Genomic DNA, 15,398 nt, shown 5'->3' with positions numbered 1-15,398 from the left:
TGCTGGAAATTACTTTTTTTCTTCTTTTCCAAAAATCGTGAAAAATTACTTTTATCATATGAGGCTAACGATAAGTGAATTCTTAAATTGGGTCTGTATTCCCGTTTTAAAGCTGCAGTAAGCAACTTCATTAGGCCCGGGAACACCACAAAAAAATGCAAGATGTTTTTGGCCTGCCAAGTGGTGTTCCAGGGATCACATCAGGAACACAACAAATGGAGGACCCTGATGCATACCACGTGATTACCAAACCAAGCCGCATTTCTCGGAGACGCTCTCTGATTGGCCGACGCCTGTTTCTACACTGGTTAAGCTTAGGCACACTTTCGAAGTTGGTTAAGGTTAGTTTGTCTTAGAGCATGGCGATAGAACGCCAGGTAGTTTGCAGGCTGTTTGACGTGGGAATGGGCAGACACAGCTCGTCACGGATTGGGCAAACGCGTCAGTGGCCTATCAGAGAGCGTCAGTCAGTGCCAATCAGAGAGCGTCTCCGAGAAATGCAGCTTGGTTTGGTATACACGCATACATACCTGTCAACCATCCCGTTTTTCCCGGGATTGTACTGTATTTTCAATCTTCCTTCCCGCCGTCATCCCGTTAAAATATTTCCCGTATTTTTCAATTTTTTTTTGACATTTTTACAAAATGGCTGCAATAACCCCTCCATGACGACAGGTGGCAGCAGTGTAGATTAGAACATTAGCACAGGAAGTCAGACCGGAAGACAGTTGCGACCCGAAGAAGAAGAAGAACAGCGACCGGATAAAGGAGGGGTTTAGCACGAAATGTATTACATTCTACAACTACCTACCTACAAAAGGCAGAGAAGCTGCTTCTTCTTCTTAGAAGAAGAAGCTACAAAAGGCAGAGAAGTCTTCTTCTTCTTCTGATTTTTATTGGCGGTTGGCACTAACGTTTTGGTGCATTACCGCCACCTACTGAAGAGGAGTGTGGATCTAGATAGATTATGCACATGATAATTACTATTGTCTACTCTATATCCTACCACTGAAACCTGTACTATTTAGAAAATAAAAAATGGCGCTGTTAAAAATACCGGCAAAGTGGGGTTGTTCCCGGAGAGCTCACTCTCGGCCGTGGTTTCTCAGTGTATAATGTATGGTGCTCTCCCTCAACATGCGAGTAGGGTGAGACAACACCATTCTTTAGTCCAAATAATACCCTACTTTATACTATATTATTGTCATTCGTTTAATGTAAAGTCAGTCTTTACATTGGCACTGCTTTAACATTGCATTTACCCATAATCCATTGCTGTATTAGATGTGCCAGTATAACTTTTGTAAAGTAATGAAGAGCAAATGTAAAGTTAATCAATACACAATGAAACAATATCTTTATCTATATCACATGTCAAAACTACTTTAATAAAAGAAGATTTCCGTTTTTAATTTCTACTCATTCATCCAAAACAAGACAGCAATTCTACTTCTGCATGCACCGGGAGAATTGAGCTCATAGCACAGATTTGGAGTTGATAGAATGGACATTGCTGTTCTTAGGAAATGTTGCACATGGTGGAAATAATGGAAATTAACATTTCTAACATTAACATTTAGTGTATGTTTAAAGTTGATACATTGAGGCATGGTAGAATTTCACTTTATATTACAGCAATATCCGTTTTTAACATTACAATTAGTGTCTGACATGTTAAAAGTCAAAGTCAACTTTGTCATTTTCCAATTTGTGCAAGACATACAGAAAAATTCAATTACGTGCCCCCCTTCCCACGGTGTATATAGAAAGAGACAATAAACACAAAAGTAACATAGGACTGATTGATTGAAAACTTTATTAACAGATTGCAGAATGGGTACAGTACAGTACAGCTCAATACATACAATTGTTAAGGGGATGCAGACCAGAGAAAGACTTTCGTCTTGTTTACATCAATATACAACACACAGGACTATGTACAATATAAACAGTGCCTACAATTAAATTAATTAATGAATTAAATAAGAGGTAAAAGAGAACTTAGTTTTAATATTCCTTAATTTGTGTCAACGTTATAAAAATCCTATTGTATTCAACAAATTAATTATGATACACCACAATGTGCCCTTTCTATCTATTCTAAATCTATGGCCTTGCGATTCCACGGATGCGCAGTGCAGACAATATATATATATATATATATATATATATATATATATATATATATATATATATATATATATATATATATATATACATACAAGGGGGAGGATACTACATTGGGAGGGGGCGGGGCCGGGGTGGGGTGAAATATCCCGTTTTTTCTAATCCCAATGTTGACAGCTATGCCCTGATGTAAACAAGACGAAAGTATTTTTCTGGTCTGCATCCTCTTAGCAGTTGTTTGTATTGAGCCGTACTGTATTGTACCCATTCTGCAATCTGTTAATAAAGTTTCCAATCAATCAATCAAAACCACCACCAAGTTCCTCGTCGAAAAGTACACACAATGTGTAAAACCTGCCGATCAGATGCTGGGAAATGTTTTATTTTTTTAATTGAGCGTAACCCTTTCACTACCACACCACAAAGGGTTAACGCTTTCACCCCCACACTACAGGCGGTTAACAGTCTGTACTAGTGTGGTAGTGAAAGGGTTAACCTTCTGTAGTGTGGTAGTAAAAGGGTTAACCTTCTGTAGTGTGGTAGTAAAAGCGTTAACCCTTTGTAGTGTGGTAGTGAAAGGGTTAAAGCTGCTCGTGCCTCTAGGAGTCTATGGAAAACCTTTGATGCACATGCATGGGCTTGAGCACTCAAAATGCCTTAATCTACCAGTTTTATTGGACAAATAATTAACAGTTTGGCTACAAATACATGGGACATATCAGGACATGGCTAGATTCTATTAGGGGAATTCACTCAAATAATTGTAATTTTCATCTCTATTTTGTGTTAGGGTTAGGCGTGAGGTGTCCAGTGGGGTTAAGGTTAGGGGTTAAGGTAATAAGGTAACAGTGGGGTTAAGGTTAGGGGTTAAGGTAAGCTTTATACAACTTTGAACAACTTTTTAGGTGAAAATGATGACAAGTTCTGCCCTGGAACCTGAGTGTGTTTGGACATGACACTGTCTGCCGCCACAGCCTACTCTGCTGGCTGTTGATAGTATTATAATTTCCCCTGATAATAATGTTTCTCTTATCTTATCTCTTATCTTAAAAATCTTTCTTTCAATTCCTGAAAAAGCTGACTTTGTGGTTATTTCACTCCATTATACTCACGTGATGGATCAGAACTAATGAACTGGACTCCACTATACTGATGTGATGGATAAGAACTAATGAACTGGACTCCACTATACTGACGTGATGGATAAGAACTAATGAACTGGACTCTGCTATACTGATGTGATGGATCAGAACTAATGAACTGGACTCCACTATACTGATGTGATGGATAAGAACTAATGAACTGGACTCCACTATACTGACGTGATGGATAAGAACTAATGAACTGGACTCCGCTATACTGACGTGATGGATAAGAACTAATGAACTGGACTCCACTATACTGATGTGATGGATAAGAACTAATGAACTGGACTCCACTATACTGACGTGATGGATAAGAACTAATGAACTGGACTCCACTATACTGACGTGATGGATAAGAACTAATGAACTGGACTCCGCTATACTGACGTGATGGATAAGAACTAATGAACTGGACTCCACTATACTGATGTGATGGATAAGAACTAATGAACTGGACTCCACTATACTGACGTGATGGATAAGAACTAATGAACTGGACTCCACTATACTGACGGGATGGATAAGAATTAATGAACTGGACTCCACTATACTGATGTGATGGATAAGAACTAAGGAACTGGACTCTGCTATACTGACGTGGGAGTGTTTCCAGTAGTGGACGATCTCCTCCATGTTGTGGAGTGGGTTGAACAGGAAGTGGTCTCGCCACTCATTCCAGTCAATGGTCAAGTTGCCATTCCTGTCGATGCTGGACACACACACACACACACACACACACACACACACACACACACACACACACACACACACACACACACACACACACACACACACACACACACACACACACACACACACACACACACACACACACACACACACACACACACACACACACACACACACACACACACACACACACACACACACACACAGTTATGTTCTTTAGCCAATAAGAACAAATTAAATATGGTTTGTTCTCTTCCTGGCTTCATACAGAATTTTACAGCAGAACATTTAACTTTGGCCGATTTTTGGAGTCCAAGACATTCACCGGGGTACTAAAACCATGGAACTCTGATCATCGGAATGTTAATAATGTTGCCATTGATAATGCAGCCATGGTTGCTGTGCCTGCAGATTGTCGGGCAGCAAGGCATGAGCTGATAGTTGCTACCTACGTACATGAATCTGCAAGCTAGCCTAGTTTAGCACAAATTCATGGAAGCAGATATGGACCAGCTAGCCTAGCTCTTGGGCAAAAACGTTGTTGTAAGCTAGGCTAATGGTCCATATCCGCCTCCATTCATTTGTGCTAAGCTAGGCTAGCTTGGACCTGGATAGATTTCTACTGAACGCACAGAGGAAAATAGTATCTATCTTCTTGTCTGACTCTGGAGAAGATGGTACAAGCATTTCCCATAATGTTGCCATGTTCCTTTAAGGAACCGAAACAGTTTCCAAAGCGTTTCAGCACAAGTGTGTATGAGGCCTAAAATGTAAACAAATCTTCACACAGTGGTCTTCTCTCTCCAGCATCAGGCAGGTCATTGGTGCTAGTTGATTATTCTAAGCTCTCTTTCCAAAATGAGATTTTACACAAATACGAGTTCAACTGTAGCATGTAGCATGAGGTTAAGATCAAGTGTGTATGTGTGTGTGTGTGTGTGTGTGTGTGTGTGTGTGTGTGTGTTTGCATGATATTATACATCTGAATGTAAGAACCAAATTATGTTCAAGTCAACAAACACTCCTATGCAAATCATTCAACACTTTAGATTTCTTCCCTTCCCTGTGAAGGGTTAAGTTTCAAATCATTAAAAGAGGGGAGGAGGCGTTATTATTTTTCCGTAGCCGCATTTTGCGGAGACGCTCTCTGATTGGCCACTGACATGTGCGCCCAATCGCGTGACGAGCTGTGTCTTTGCCCATTTCCGGGTCTAACAGCCTGCAAACTACCTAATGCATATCACTGGTTAAGCTTAGGCGACTCTTTCGAAGTTGGTGTTCAGGAGCACTCATTCAAGGGTACTACGACTATGCTTGCACCTCATGGTACCAAAGCACCTCAAAGGCACTAAAAAACAAATTACAAACATCTCAAAACAAGCTAGTCAGACTACTCTGCTTGACCTGACTCCTAGAACCCACCTCACCCCTGCCCACTTTGACAACCTAGGATGGCTTAGAGTAGACGACAGAGTACAGCAACTTGCAATGGGCCTGGTCTACAAGATACACTACGCGACCAAGGTACCCATGTACATGTCAAAATACTTCCCAAAGGTCAGTGAATACCACGATCACAACACCAGAGGGAGCTCCACAAATCATGTTAAACCCAGATTCGGCTCAAACAAGGGACTAAACACGTTTCGCAATTATGCCACATCAATGTGGAACGCCCTACCCAAAGCTGTAAAGGAATGTGAATCACTACCCACTTTCAAAAACACTCTCAAAAAACACCTACGGGAGACTGCAATTCGAAACTGGCCCCTACAAATGTCCTAACCCAGTTGTACAGTAAATGACCAAGTATGGCTTTGTCAGTATTCCAATGTACAGGGTACAGTGCCCCCCCCCCCCTACCCAACCACCCCCCCCCCCTCCAATGTACAGCCCCCACCGACCCACCCAACCCCACCCCACCCACCCAACCTCCTCCAATGTACAGTTTCTACGTCAAATGTACATACACTCTTTTTCTGGACATTTTTGTATCACAAACAGTACTGTATTTGCAAATCTGATATGTCATAAATGTATAGATGTAGCAGTACTGTCTATCTGTATGTCATTGCATGTCAGTGCTATACAAATAAAGTTATTATTATTATTATTATTGCATGTCATATATGTTATGATGAATTGAAAATGGGGGACCCTGATGTAAACAAGACGAAAGTCTTTCTCTGGTCTGCATCCCCTTAACAATTGTATGTATTGAGCTGTACTGTACTGTACCCATTCTGCAATCTGTTAATAAACTTTTCAATCAATCAATTCTATCGCCCTGCTCTAAGACAAACTCTAACCTTAACCAACTTCGAAAGAGTGCCTAAGCTTAACCGGTGATAGAAACAGGCGTCACACGATTGGGCGCACATGTCAAACAGCCTGCAAACTACCTAATGCCTACTTTATCACTGGTTAAGGCGACTCTTTCGAAGTTGGTTAAGGTTAGAGTTTGGAATCAGGGCTGGTGTTATATCGCCCTGCTCAAAGACAAACTCTAATCTTAACCAATTTCGAAAGAGTGCCTAAGCTTAACCGATGGGCCAATCAGAGAGCGTCTCCGCAAAATGCGGCTACGGAAAAAAATAACGCGGGGAGGAGCATTCTAGGTTTCACTGCTTAGGAAGTGAAAGTAAACTAATGGTGCAGCCTACGCTGTTGTGTTGAGCAGAAACAAATCGTCCCAGAGGCCAGAGTCCATTATAAAACACGCATTACTTGCAAAGAGAAGTGACGACAGAAAGAACAGGTGCGTTGATATCTATGTGAATCTGAAGTAATAAGTTAGTAGACCTAATGTAATGTATATCTACAGTAGCCTATGACTTAGCCCCTTTCGTGACTTTCGGTTTGCAAGCCTGGGGCGCCCCAGGCTTGCAAACCGAAAGTCACGAAAGGGGCTAACGTCACAGTGCCCAAGTGCGTCCACCTTTTTATAGGATTCTATCACATTTGCATAACAATAGCGAATATTACGTACCTTGCGCCGTTTTCATTGGAGTTTTTTACAAAACAACGCTGTTTTATTTGTCCTATATATGCGGATATCATTTAAAAACTTAAATTTTACCATTTTAGTTCCCTTTAGACAACAAACATAATGCTAATGATGCACTTTAATTATGATAATTAGGTGGCCATTCACGGTCACTGTACTGAGGTGACGTGAGGGCGCATTCATAGCTTAACGCTCCTGTGTTCAGATCGCATTTTCATCAACTTTTACCGACCTGCTGACCTGTGAACTGTGAAAAAAGGTCTTGGAAAATGGAGTTCTTTTGTTTGAACCTGTTTTCATCCTTTAAAATCAATGCTGCCATCTACTGTCAGCTGGAAGGTAGTGTCGTTTGTCTACCATCTCATCTCAGGAGCAAACAACATCCCCATTTTATTTGTCTAACAAACAAAATATTAATCACAATCACTTGTCACATTAACATTTGTGAGTACATGTGTTTTCAACAAAAATATGACAAATTTAACACAACAGCCAGCACTTCATAAAATTTTATAAACATTATATAAAAAATACAATAAACATAACTTAAAACAATAACTATTTACAGCACACCATACATATTTATAAATTTTTTCATTCGCTCACTCATTCATACACTCATTCATCCAAACACCAGTAACACCAGAAACTAGCATCTTCGTCCTCCTCCTCCTCCCACTGGACACACATGGTGTGGAACCATTTGTGACAGTTGTCACACTGGACCCACGACACCAAACCCTCAGAGTCCACAGGGGGGTTCGCCTTTTTACACCGGCCACACCGCCAGATCCCCAGCTTCTGCCTCTTGGTGGTGTGACCTGCAGTTAAAAAAGAAATTTATTATTATGACGCTGCTTGATTACAATATACCAAGGTCCAATAATAAGTAAGGGATAATGTATAGCTACGAGGTCATTGTCGCAAAATAATTGACCGACACGGAGTTTAAAATACCGAGGCGCAGCGCTGAGGTGTTTTAAACGTCAGTGAAGGTCAATTATTTTGCGACAATGATCGAGTAAAGCTATACATTATCCCGCTTATTACATGGCTAACTTACTAACAATATACCTAATTCATCGACAAGACTAGATCAAATGAAGACGCAGTTGTTCTGTGGCTCTGTCAGCCCAAATAAAGTGATTATTATTATCGGCAGCCGGCAGGTCTCTGGTCTGATTGCATGACTGAGTGCAGCTGTGCATATGCTGAGCAGCACTGATACAGTGTTGTAGTGGGCTTGATTGCGAACAGCTGCGCACAGCGGTCATTATTGTCCCACAGCGGTCATTATTGTGTGATAACGGACCTCTGACACGGGCTATTGACCAATCACAAGCAAGCATTTCGGCGAATGTGAAAACGCCATGTAATAAATATGAATAACTATCTATATAGTACTTTTCACACATGGACCACAGTTCAAAGTGCCCCACAGCAATTTGTATAAAATCAGCAAATTTTTTACAAAATAAATAACAATTCATAAGTTTGCCCTGACAAACTCAAAAAACATAAGTAACATGCCGATGGGTGTCGTGGGTCTGGCGTGGGAGGAGGAGGATGTCGATGCTCCTGTTGGTCCAGGAATACAGGAGGCTGCAGACACAAAAAGGGAGCACCACTCAAAAAAATTATTTTGTTTGGTTTGGTAAATATTGCGCTATGAACAGTCTATCAGTGTACTGTGTGTGTGTGTAGGCCGTAGGGGCAGGTACAATAAGAGTTTTTCTTCCTGTTCCTTTTGGCCATGGACATTTGTAGATCGTGTTTTTTTCACAGTTGTTTGAAAAAGCTTACGGTGGGAGGGAGAGGAAGTTGGCTGGGACACCCGGTGGGACTGCGGTGGGACTGCCGGCTCTGAGAAAATGGTTAAGAAACAATAAAACATGATTATTTATTCATAAAAAAATTTATACTTTTTTGCTAACTGAGAATGTTGTCTCCCAAATAACTGTTAAAAGAAAACAAATAAGTAAATACCATCCATTATGGCTGTTGGGGAGGAAGAGGTGGAGGGGTGGTGATCTTCCCCTCTCAAAGCAGGCAGGCGAGTGCTGGTGTGGAGGCTAGAGGCGGGCAGCAGACTGTGGGAGGCAGAAGAGGGGGGCATGGAGGCTGAGGCTGAGGGACCGGCGATGGAAAGACCGGAGCTGGTGGTGGGAGCGGCCCCGGGGGACACTCCTCTTCTGCGGCTGGGGAGAGAGCCACCACGCGGGGTACGGGAGGAGGTTGTGGGAGTCCTTAAAGTTTCAGCCCGCTGCCGCTGTCGGTCTGCCCTGGCCAGAGCTCCTGCCTCGGCGCGGGCGGCGCGGTCCTCTGTCTCATCGATGGCATCCGTCATCTCCTGGGCGGTGAGCAGGCGGGCCTTGGTGGTGTTCCTCCTGACCTTTCCAGATCTTCTTGTGAACTCTATCTGGGCCAGGAGTTGTCCCAGGTCCGCTGTGATCCTCCCTGCTGTTACAAGGGGGTGGTTGAGGTAGGGGTTGGGGGGTGAGTCCTGGACTAGAGCACGGGGGCTGGGTGGGGGGCTGGGAGGGGGGCTAGGAGCACGGGGGCTGGGTGGGGGGCTAGGAGCACGGGGGCTGGGTGGGGGGCTGGGCTGGGGGGTAACAGCAGGGTTGGCACCAGGAGATGCAGGGGGAGGGGCAGACGGCATGACCCTCGACCAATCAATAGCCGCAGGGTCCAGAGGGTAGAGGCCACACCTCCTGAAGCCAGCCACCACCACCCTCCGATCTTTCTGCCTCTGGTAGGTGTCTCTGAACACCCTTGAAAACTCCTTTTTAGAAATCATGAAGGAGTGGCTAACTGCCGACAGATCTCCCACAAGCCCGGAGAAATCTGCCTTCAAGGGTGCAAAGAAACTCACATCCAGAGGCTGAAGGATGTGAGAGGTGTGTGGCGGTAGGCACAGGAGAATGACCCTCTCCCTCTGTGCCGTCCGGACCAGCTCTGGATCCAGGTGGGACTGGTGACCGTCCATCACAAGCAGCAGCGGGCGCTCCTCCGTGGCATACTTCAGGAAGTGGTCGGTGAACCACTTCCTAAAAAGCTCTGAGTCAATGTACCCCGCTGGCGACTTCCCGTAGAGGGCATTGGGGACTCCCTCCCTATTGTAGGGCCCTCCTGGGTAGCCCCCCTTATAAATAATAAAAGGGGGGACGTCCTCCCCAGCCGCGTTGAGGCAGGCCAGGACCGTGATGTGTTCCCTGGTTCCCTGGGCCTGCCTGTAGGCGTGCTTCGTCCCACGGGGCACAACGACCTTCCTCCGGTTGGAGTCCATCTGAAACCCCGTCTCGTCACAGTTATAAATATGACGGGGTTTCTCCCTCAGCCCGTGCTCCTCCATGGTGCTGGTGAGGAGCTTGAAGTATTCTTCTATGGCCCCCCTCTTAGCGCAGGCTGCCCTCCCACGGTCAATGGTGTCCGGGATCCGGATCGTGAGGCGATGGTGTTGCCTCTCCCTAAAATTGATCCACCACCCCTGGCCAAGGGATGTTTTTAGGTTCCCTGGGTGACGGAGGTTATAGATGGCCAGGGCGTGGGCCAGGACCTGCGACCTCGTCAGCGGAAACCCATAACTGGCAGAGTACAAGCAGTACTCCACCAGGGAACTCTCATCTTCAGGGGTCAGATAGGTGCCCCGGCCGATGTTGCAGGCCAGAGACACCTTTCCGCTGAGTCGGTCGATCAGGCTGGACTTAGGGACCTCGAACAACGTGGCTGCCCGCCTCGCACTCCACCTGCCTGCTCTGACCTCTGCAATGGCCTGATCCATGGCCTCCTGGGTCCACAGACGCACCTTCCTCTCCCTCTTCCGCATTTGCCGGATATTAGGCATGCTCTGCAAACACACAAAAATATTTTAAACAAGAAAGTAAAATAATATGAACTTTATTATTATTGTACGACTGACGAGTTTATTTTATTTGATTTATTTAGCACATTATTTAAAAAAAACAGTGCTAGGAGGGAACTTATGTGAGTGATTTATGATGAAATTAAATTAGATTTGAATTGTTTTTTTGAATATGGATAAGGAGGTTGTTGACCTCAATGATGAATTTAGTTTATTGCTATGGTTTGTTGGATATGAGTGAAATTCTGATGAAAAGATGCAGAACAATGGAAGGTATCAAGAACATCTTGCCTTTTGTTAATGAACTTGAATATGAATGAGCATGAAACCAAAATGATTATGCTGAAATATTACCAGACATGCAAACACACACACAACCTTACCTTCACCCAGTTCAGCATGGCAGCCTCACACACACACACACACACCTCCATTCACCTGTAGAGAAACAAACAAGCACACACAAACCTACCGTGTCTGCTGTCTGACTTTGTCACTGCTTCAGATGTTTTTTTATACAGAGATTGAGAGAGAGAGAGAGAGAGAGAGAAAACCAGTTCATTATTTTCCCCGCGAAAATTATTGTTCTCCCTTCGATTATTTTCGCGCAACCTCAGTTCATCACTCGTTCAGACAAACTTAGATCTCTTATTAAGATTACAAATGTACAACACATTTCGTCGGACAAAACACTGGCTATATATGCTAGCAACATAACCAAACAATCTGACTTCATCTTGGGGCGAGTGGGAGTTCGTGTTTAAGGAACAGGAAGCTACTTTTACTTGGAAATCAGCGTCGCCCCGAACACATTCGAACAATTATAACGTTGCAGTGGTACAAACGTTCACATCTAGTAGTCTTTAGATGACTAAATATAGATGAATACTCATGAAATTTGATATATATACTCTAAAATAAGTATGATTTCATATCACCTACCTTTCGACGTGAAAATCTGGTGGGGCTGTGAGGAAAGATCCAGAATGCCGCGCAAGATGGGGCGTGACCGAAGTTGGGTTTGGGCGTTCCCAGATAAAGAGGGTGACCGGGATTGGTTTACGTTCCGTTACCGGTCCTATGACTATATGTCCTATTTTTACTAACAGTGGTGGTGGGTATGTTAGGTATGGTCATTGGTATGGTTAAGGTTTGGTTACATTCTTATGTTCGTTCTAGTTTCGGTTGTAGTATTAAGCTGTACTAATTTGGGTATTTTATTATAATACTTTCACTAGTATGCACGCTGCTACTAAGGGATCTACCATGCCTATATTATTACCTAATGCTAATATGCACTCAAGTCTGTAGCACTGAAGTTTGACACTGTTTGACGTAACAATGTCACTTACCCTTAGCTGCCAGAGTTGTACCCTTCCTGCTGACTTGTTGTACAGAACTTGTAAATCGCGTTGGATAAAAGCGTCAGCTAAATGATGAAATGTAAAATGTAAAAAAACTTTACTCTCACACTCATTGTTCATTGAACACTGATGTGATGTGTGTCAAGTGACTACATTGTGATTTAATGAAGTTGAAGTTACATAGCTATTCCAATGAATTATTTAAATATATATTATATTTTTAACAGACATGGCCTCATCCAGTAGTTTCCTGTCTGAAGAACAGTTCCAGTGCTCCATCTGTCTGGATGTCTTCGTTGAGCCTGTAGCCACTTCATGTGGTCACACCTTCTGCAAGACCTGCATCACCAAGTACTGGGATAACAATGACCTCTGCCAGTGTCCAATGTGTAAAAATACTTTTGATAAGAGACCAGATATCTTTGTTAATATTGTCCTATCAGAGGTGGCAGCTCAGTTCATGAAGTCAGTTCAAGAGAGAAGCACCAGCAGCCCAGACCAGAAACCTGCCAGACCAGGAGAGGTGTCCTGTGACATCTGCACTGGGAAGAAGATCAAGGCAGTGAAGTCCTGCCTGGTGTGTCTGGCCTCCTACTGTGAGATCCACCTGGAGCCTCATCTGAGAGTGGCCTCCTTTAAGAAACACAAGCTGATCAACCCTGTGGAGAACCTGGAGGACAGGATGTGTAAGAAGCACGAGAGACCCCTGGAGCTGTTCTGTAGGACTGACCAGGCCTGTGTGTGTCAGTTCTGCACTGAGACGGACCACAAAACCCATGACACTGTCCCTCTAGAGCAGACCTGGGCATTGTACGGCCCGATGATTCTGACCGGCCCGCGAAAGATTACATGATAATAAAAAAAATAAAAAAAAAAATAAAAAAAAATATTTTTTTTAATATTTTTTTTTCTTTCTTTTTTTACCTTTTTTTTTTATGTCAACGTTCACACGCACAGTATACGCTTAGGAGACATGCTCAGAAGATGTTGGTTCTCTTTGGATCCACCTACATATGTGAACAGACATTCTCAGTCATGACGTTTACCAAGTCCAGGTACAGACCCTCTCTCACTGATGAACATCTGGCAGCTGTGCTTCGCATCTCCACCTCAGACATGCAACCTGACTTTGATGGACTTGTTAAAGCTCAACAGAGACTGGATTTCTCACACTGAATGAAAAAAAAAGAACTGAAGAACACTAAAATGTGGAAATATAACAAGTGAAATGGGACACTTGATCTTTTTTTTTCTTTTTTTTGCACAGTTCTGAAAACATTAAATGTTTAATATAGGCATGTAAAGTAAAAAAGGCTACAAAACTGGGACACTTTTCTTTACACAGTTCAGTGACATGTCTTGTTTATTTTTGCTATAAGATGATGTGATGTCTTTAGAAAGCTAAGAAAATCCTTGTTTCAATAGTATATGAAACTCAAAATGCCCTTTGTTATTAATGTTTCACATTTTGTTTATCATTTTGGAAATAAATTCTATTTGAATAAATGATATTTTTGAAAGCTAACCTCACCTTTTAATTGCCAAATAATAACATACACTCTTACCAGGGGTCAAAACAATGCCATTTACTGCTTTTTATATAGAAATAAAATGTATATTATGCATAATTGAGTTTGGAATTTTGGCCCGGCCCCCCAACATATTTTCAGTTGCTCATTCGGCCCCCCGGGAAAAATAATTGCCCACCCCTGCTCTAGAGAAAGAATACAGAGAGAGGAAGGATGAGATGAGGACAAAAGAGGCAGAAGTTCAGCAGATGATCCAGGAGCGAGAGCAGAAGATCCAACAGATGAAACATTCAGTAGACCTCAGCAAGAAAGGGGCAAAGCGAGAGATAGCAGACAGTGCTGAGGTCTTCACTGCTCTGGTGGCCTCCGTTGAGAGGTGCCAGGCTGAGCTCATTGAGGTGATTGAGGAGAAGCAGAAAGCAGCAGAGAAACGGGCTGAAGGCTTCATCGAAGAGCTGGAGCTGGAGATCACTGATCTAAAGAAGAGAAGCACTGAGCTGAAGCAGCTCTCTGACTCATACACTGAGGACCACCTCCACCTCATCCACAGCATCCCATCCCTCTCCACCCCTCCACCCAATAAGGACTGGTCTGAGGTCAGTGTCCACAGTGATGTGAATGTGGGGACAGTGAGGAGAGCTGTGGCTGAGCTGAAAGAGACTCTCAGTGAAGAGATGGAGAGACTGATTGATGCTGAGCTAAAGTTGATCCAACAGTATGCAGTGGATGTGACTCTGGACCCTGATACAGCACATCCAGAACTCATCCTCTCTGATGATGGGAAACATGTAAAACATGGTGTTACACGGAAAGACCTCCCTGACAACCCAGAGAGATTTACTTATGCAGCAGCCTGTGTTCTGGCAAAGAAAAGCTTCTCTTCAGGGAGATTCTACTATGAGGTTCAGGTTAAAGGCAAGGCTGGGTGGCTTTTAGGAGTGGCCAGAGAGTCTATCAACAGGAATTTAATATTGACACTAGGGTGTGGAGTCTGGGGTATAGGGCTGTATAGTAGTGATCAATATAAGGCTTTTGACAACACTGCTGTTACTGCTGTCGTCTTCTCCCTGAGAGAGAAACCACAGGTGATCGGGGTGTTTGTAGATTATGAGGAGGGTCAGGTCTCCTTTTATGATGCAGAAGCCAGGGCTCATATCTATTCTTTCACTGGCTGCACCTTCACTGAGAAACTCTACCCGTTATTTAGGCCTGGCCCGAAGATGAAAATGCTGCTCCTCTAATAATCTGCCCTCTTAAACACCAAGAATAGGCTGCTTATGATTTGTAGACTAAACACAAAGGGGCATTTCTGTATCTGACATTGCTTACATTTTCTGAATATCTTAAATCTATTGTTGAAGGAAACTCCTGCTGGTCTAGGATCAGATCCAACCAGAGCCTTCTCTTCTGTGTCTCCTCTACTCTCTCAGATTTCCTGTTGTCTCAATAAATAAATAAATAAAAAACAAACTTTGGACTGTGCACTCTCCTTTTAAAAAAAGAAATATATTTGTGACAAAGTTCTCAAAGGGTCATTCCAGGATTCGGGGTACATTTAGCTTCTATAGCATGTTTTATATGTAATTTAAAGTATTGGTCCTGAATAGCCATGCACATAACATCATTTAAATAATTGTAATGCTTGATGCATATTTTAAGCACAAATATTGC

The 15,398-nt window shown here is 43.2% G+C and overlaps 3 protein-coding genes across 4 annotated transcripts in view; 1 reads left to right on the top strand and 2 right to left on the bottom strand.

Moving 5' to 3' along the window:
- The window catches only part of slc25a23b (solute carrier family 25 member 23b), a gene marked incomplete at both ends in the record, with an annotated part of 42,922 nt that overhangs the window by 9,801 nt on the left and 17,723 nt on the right, over nt 1-15,398 (bottom strand). Inside the window, one exon of the mRNA XM_084328741.1 lies at nt 3,870-3,981. Coding sequence (XP_084184867.1) covers nt 3,870-3,981 — 112 coding nt within the window. The remainder of the gene's footprint in view (nt 1-3,869; nt 3,982-15,398) is intronic.
- Nucleotides 6,593-15,115, top strand: LOC311240199 (E3 ubiquitin-protein ligase TRIM39-like). Its single transcript, XM_084328742.1, is given in 4 exon segments — nt 6,593-6,720; nt 12,426-13,008; nt 13,930-14,939; nt 14,942-15,115. Coding segments are annotated over 3 exon segments (1,647 nt in total). The 5' UTR covers nt 6,593-6,720; nt 12,426-12,427; the 3' UTR covers nt 14,998-15,115.
- Nucleotides 7,541-11,903, bottom strand: LOC311240196 (uncharacterized protein). 2 transcript variants are annotated; one of them, XM_084328738.1, is made up of 6 exons: nt 11,777-11,903; nt 11,307-11,333; nt 8,956-10,819; nt 8,773-8,832; nt 8,500-8,571; nt 7,541-7,790 (listed from the first exon to the last, which is right to left on the bottom strand). In XM_084328738.1, exons 3-6 carry the CDS (start codon nt 10,814-10,816, stop codon nt 7,588-7,590), a joined length of 2,196 nt encoding a protein of 731 aa, XP_084184864.1. In that variant the 5' UTR covers nt 10,817-10,819; nt 11,307-11,333; nt 11,777-11,903; the 3' UTR covers nt 7,541-7,587. The 2 variants fall into 2 exon arrangements, with proteins under 2 accessions (XP_084184864.1, XP_084184865.1); XM_084328739.1 differs by having other exon boundaries at nt 11,307-11,330; nt 11,777-11,818.

This window comes from Notolepis coatsorum (genome assembly GCF_963971535.1).
Source record: "Notolepis coatsorum genome assembly, chromosome: 14".
Taxonomy (NCBI): domain Eukaryota; kingdom Metazoa; phylum Chordata; class Actinopteri; order Aulopiformes; family Paralepididae; genus Notolepis; species Notolepis coatsorum.
Note: the sequence above shows the minus strand (reverse complement) of the source record. Positions and strands in the feature narration are given on the sequence as shown.

Excerpts from the sequence above, each read along its gene's own strand:
- LOC311240196 (XM_084328738.1), bottom strand. The coding sequence starts at position 10,816 with ATGCCTAATATCCGGCAAATGCGGAAGAGGGAGAGGAAGGTGCGTCTG. Across the intron at positions 8,833-8,955 it reads CCCAACAGCCATAATGGATG|AGCCGGCAGTCCCACCGCAG; the intron begins GTATTTACTTAT and ends CCATTTTCTCAG. Across the intron at positions 8,572-8,772 it reads AACTTCCTCTCCCTCCCACC|CCTCCTGTATTCCTGGACCA; the intron begins GTAAGCTTTTTC and ends TTGTGTCTGCAG.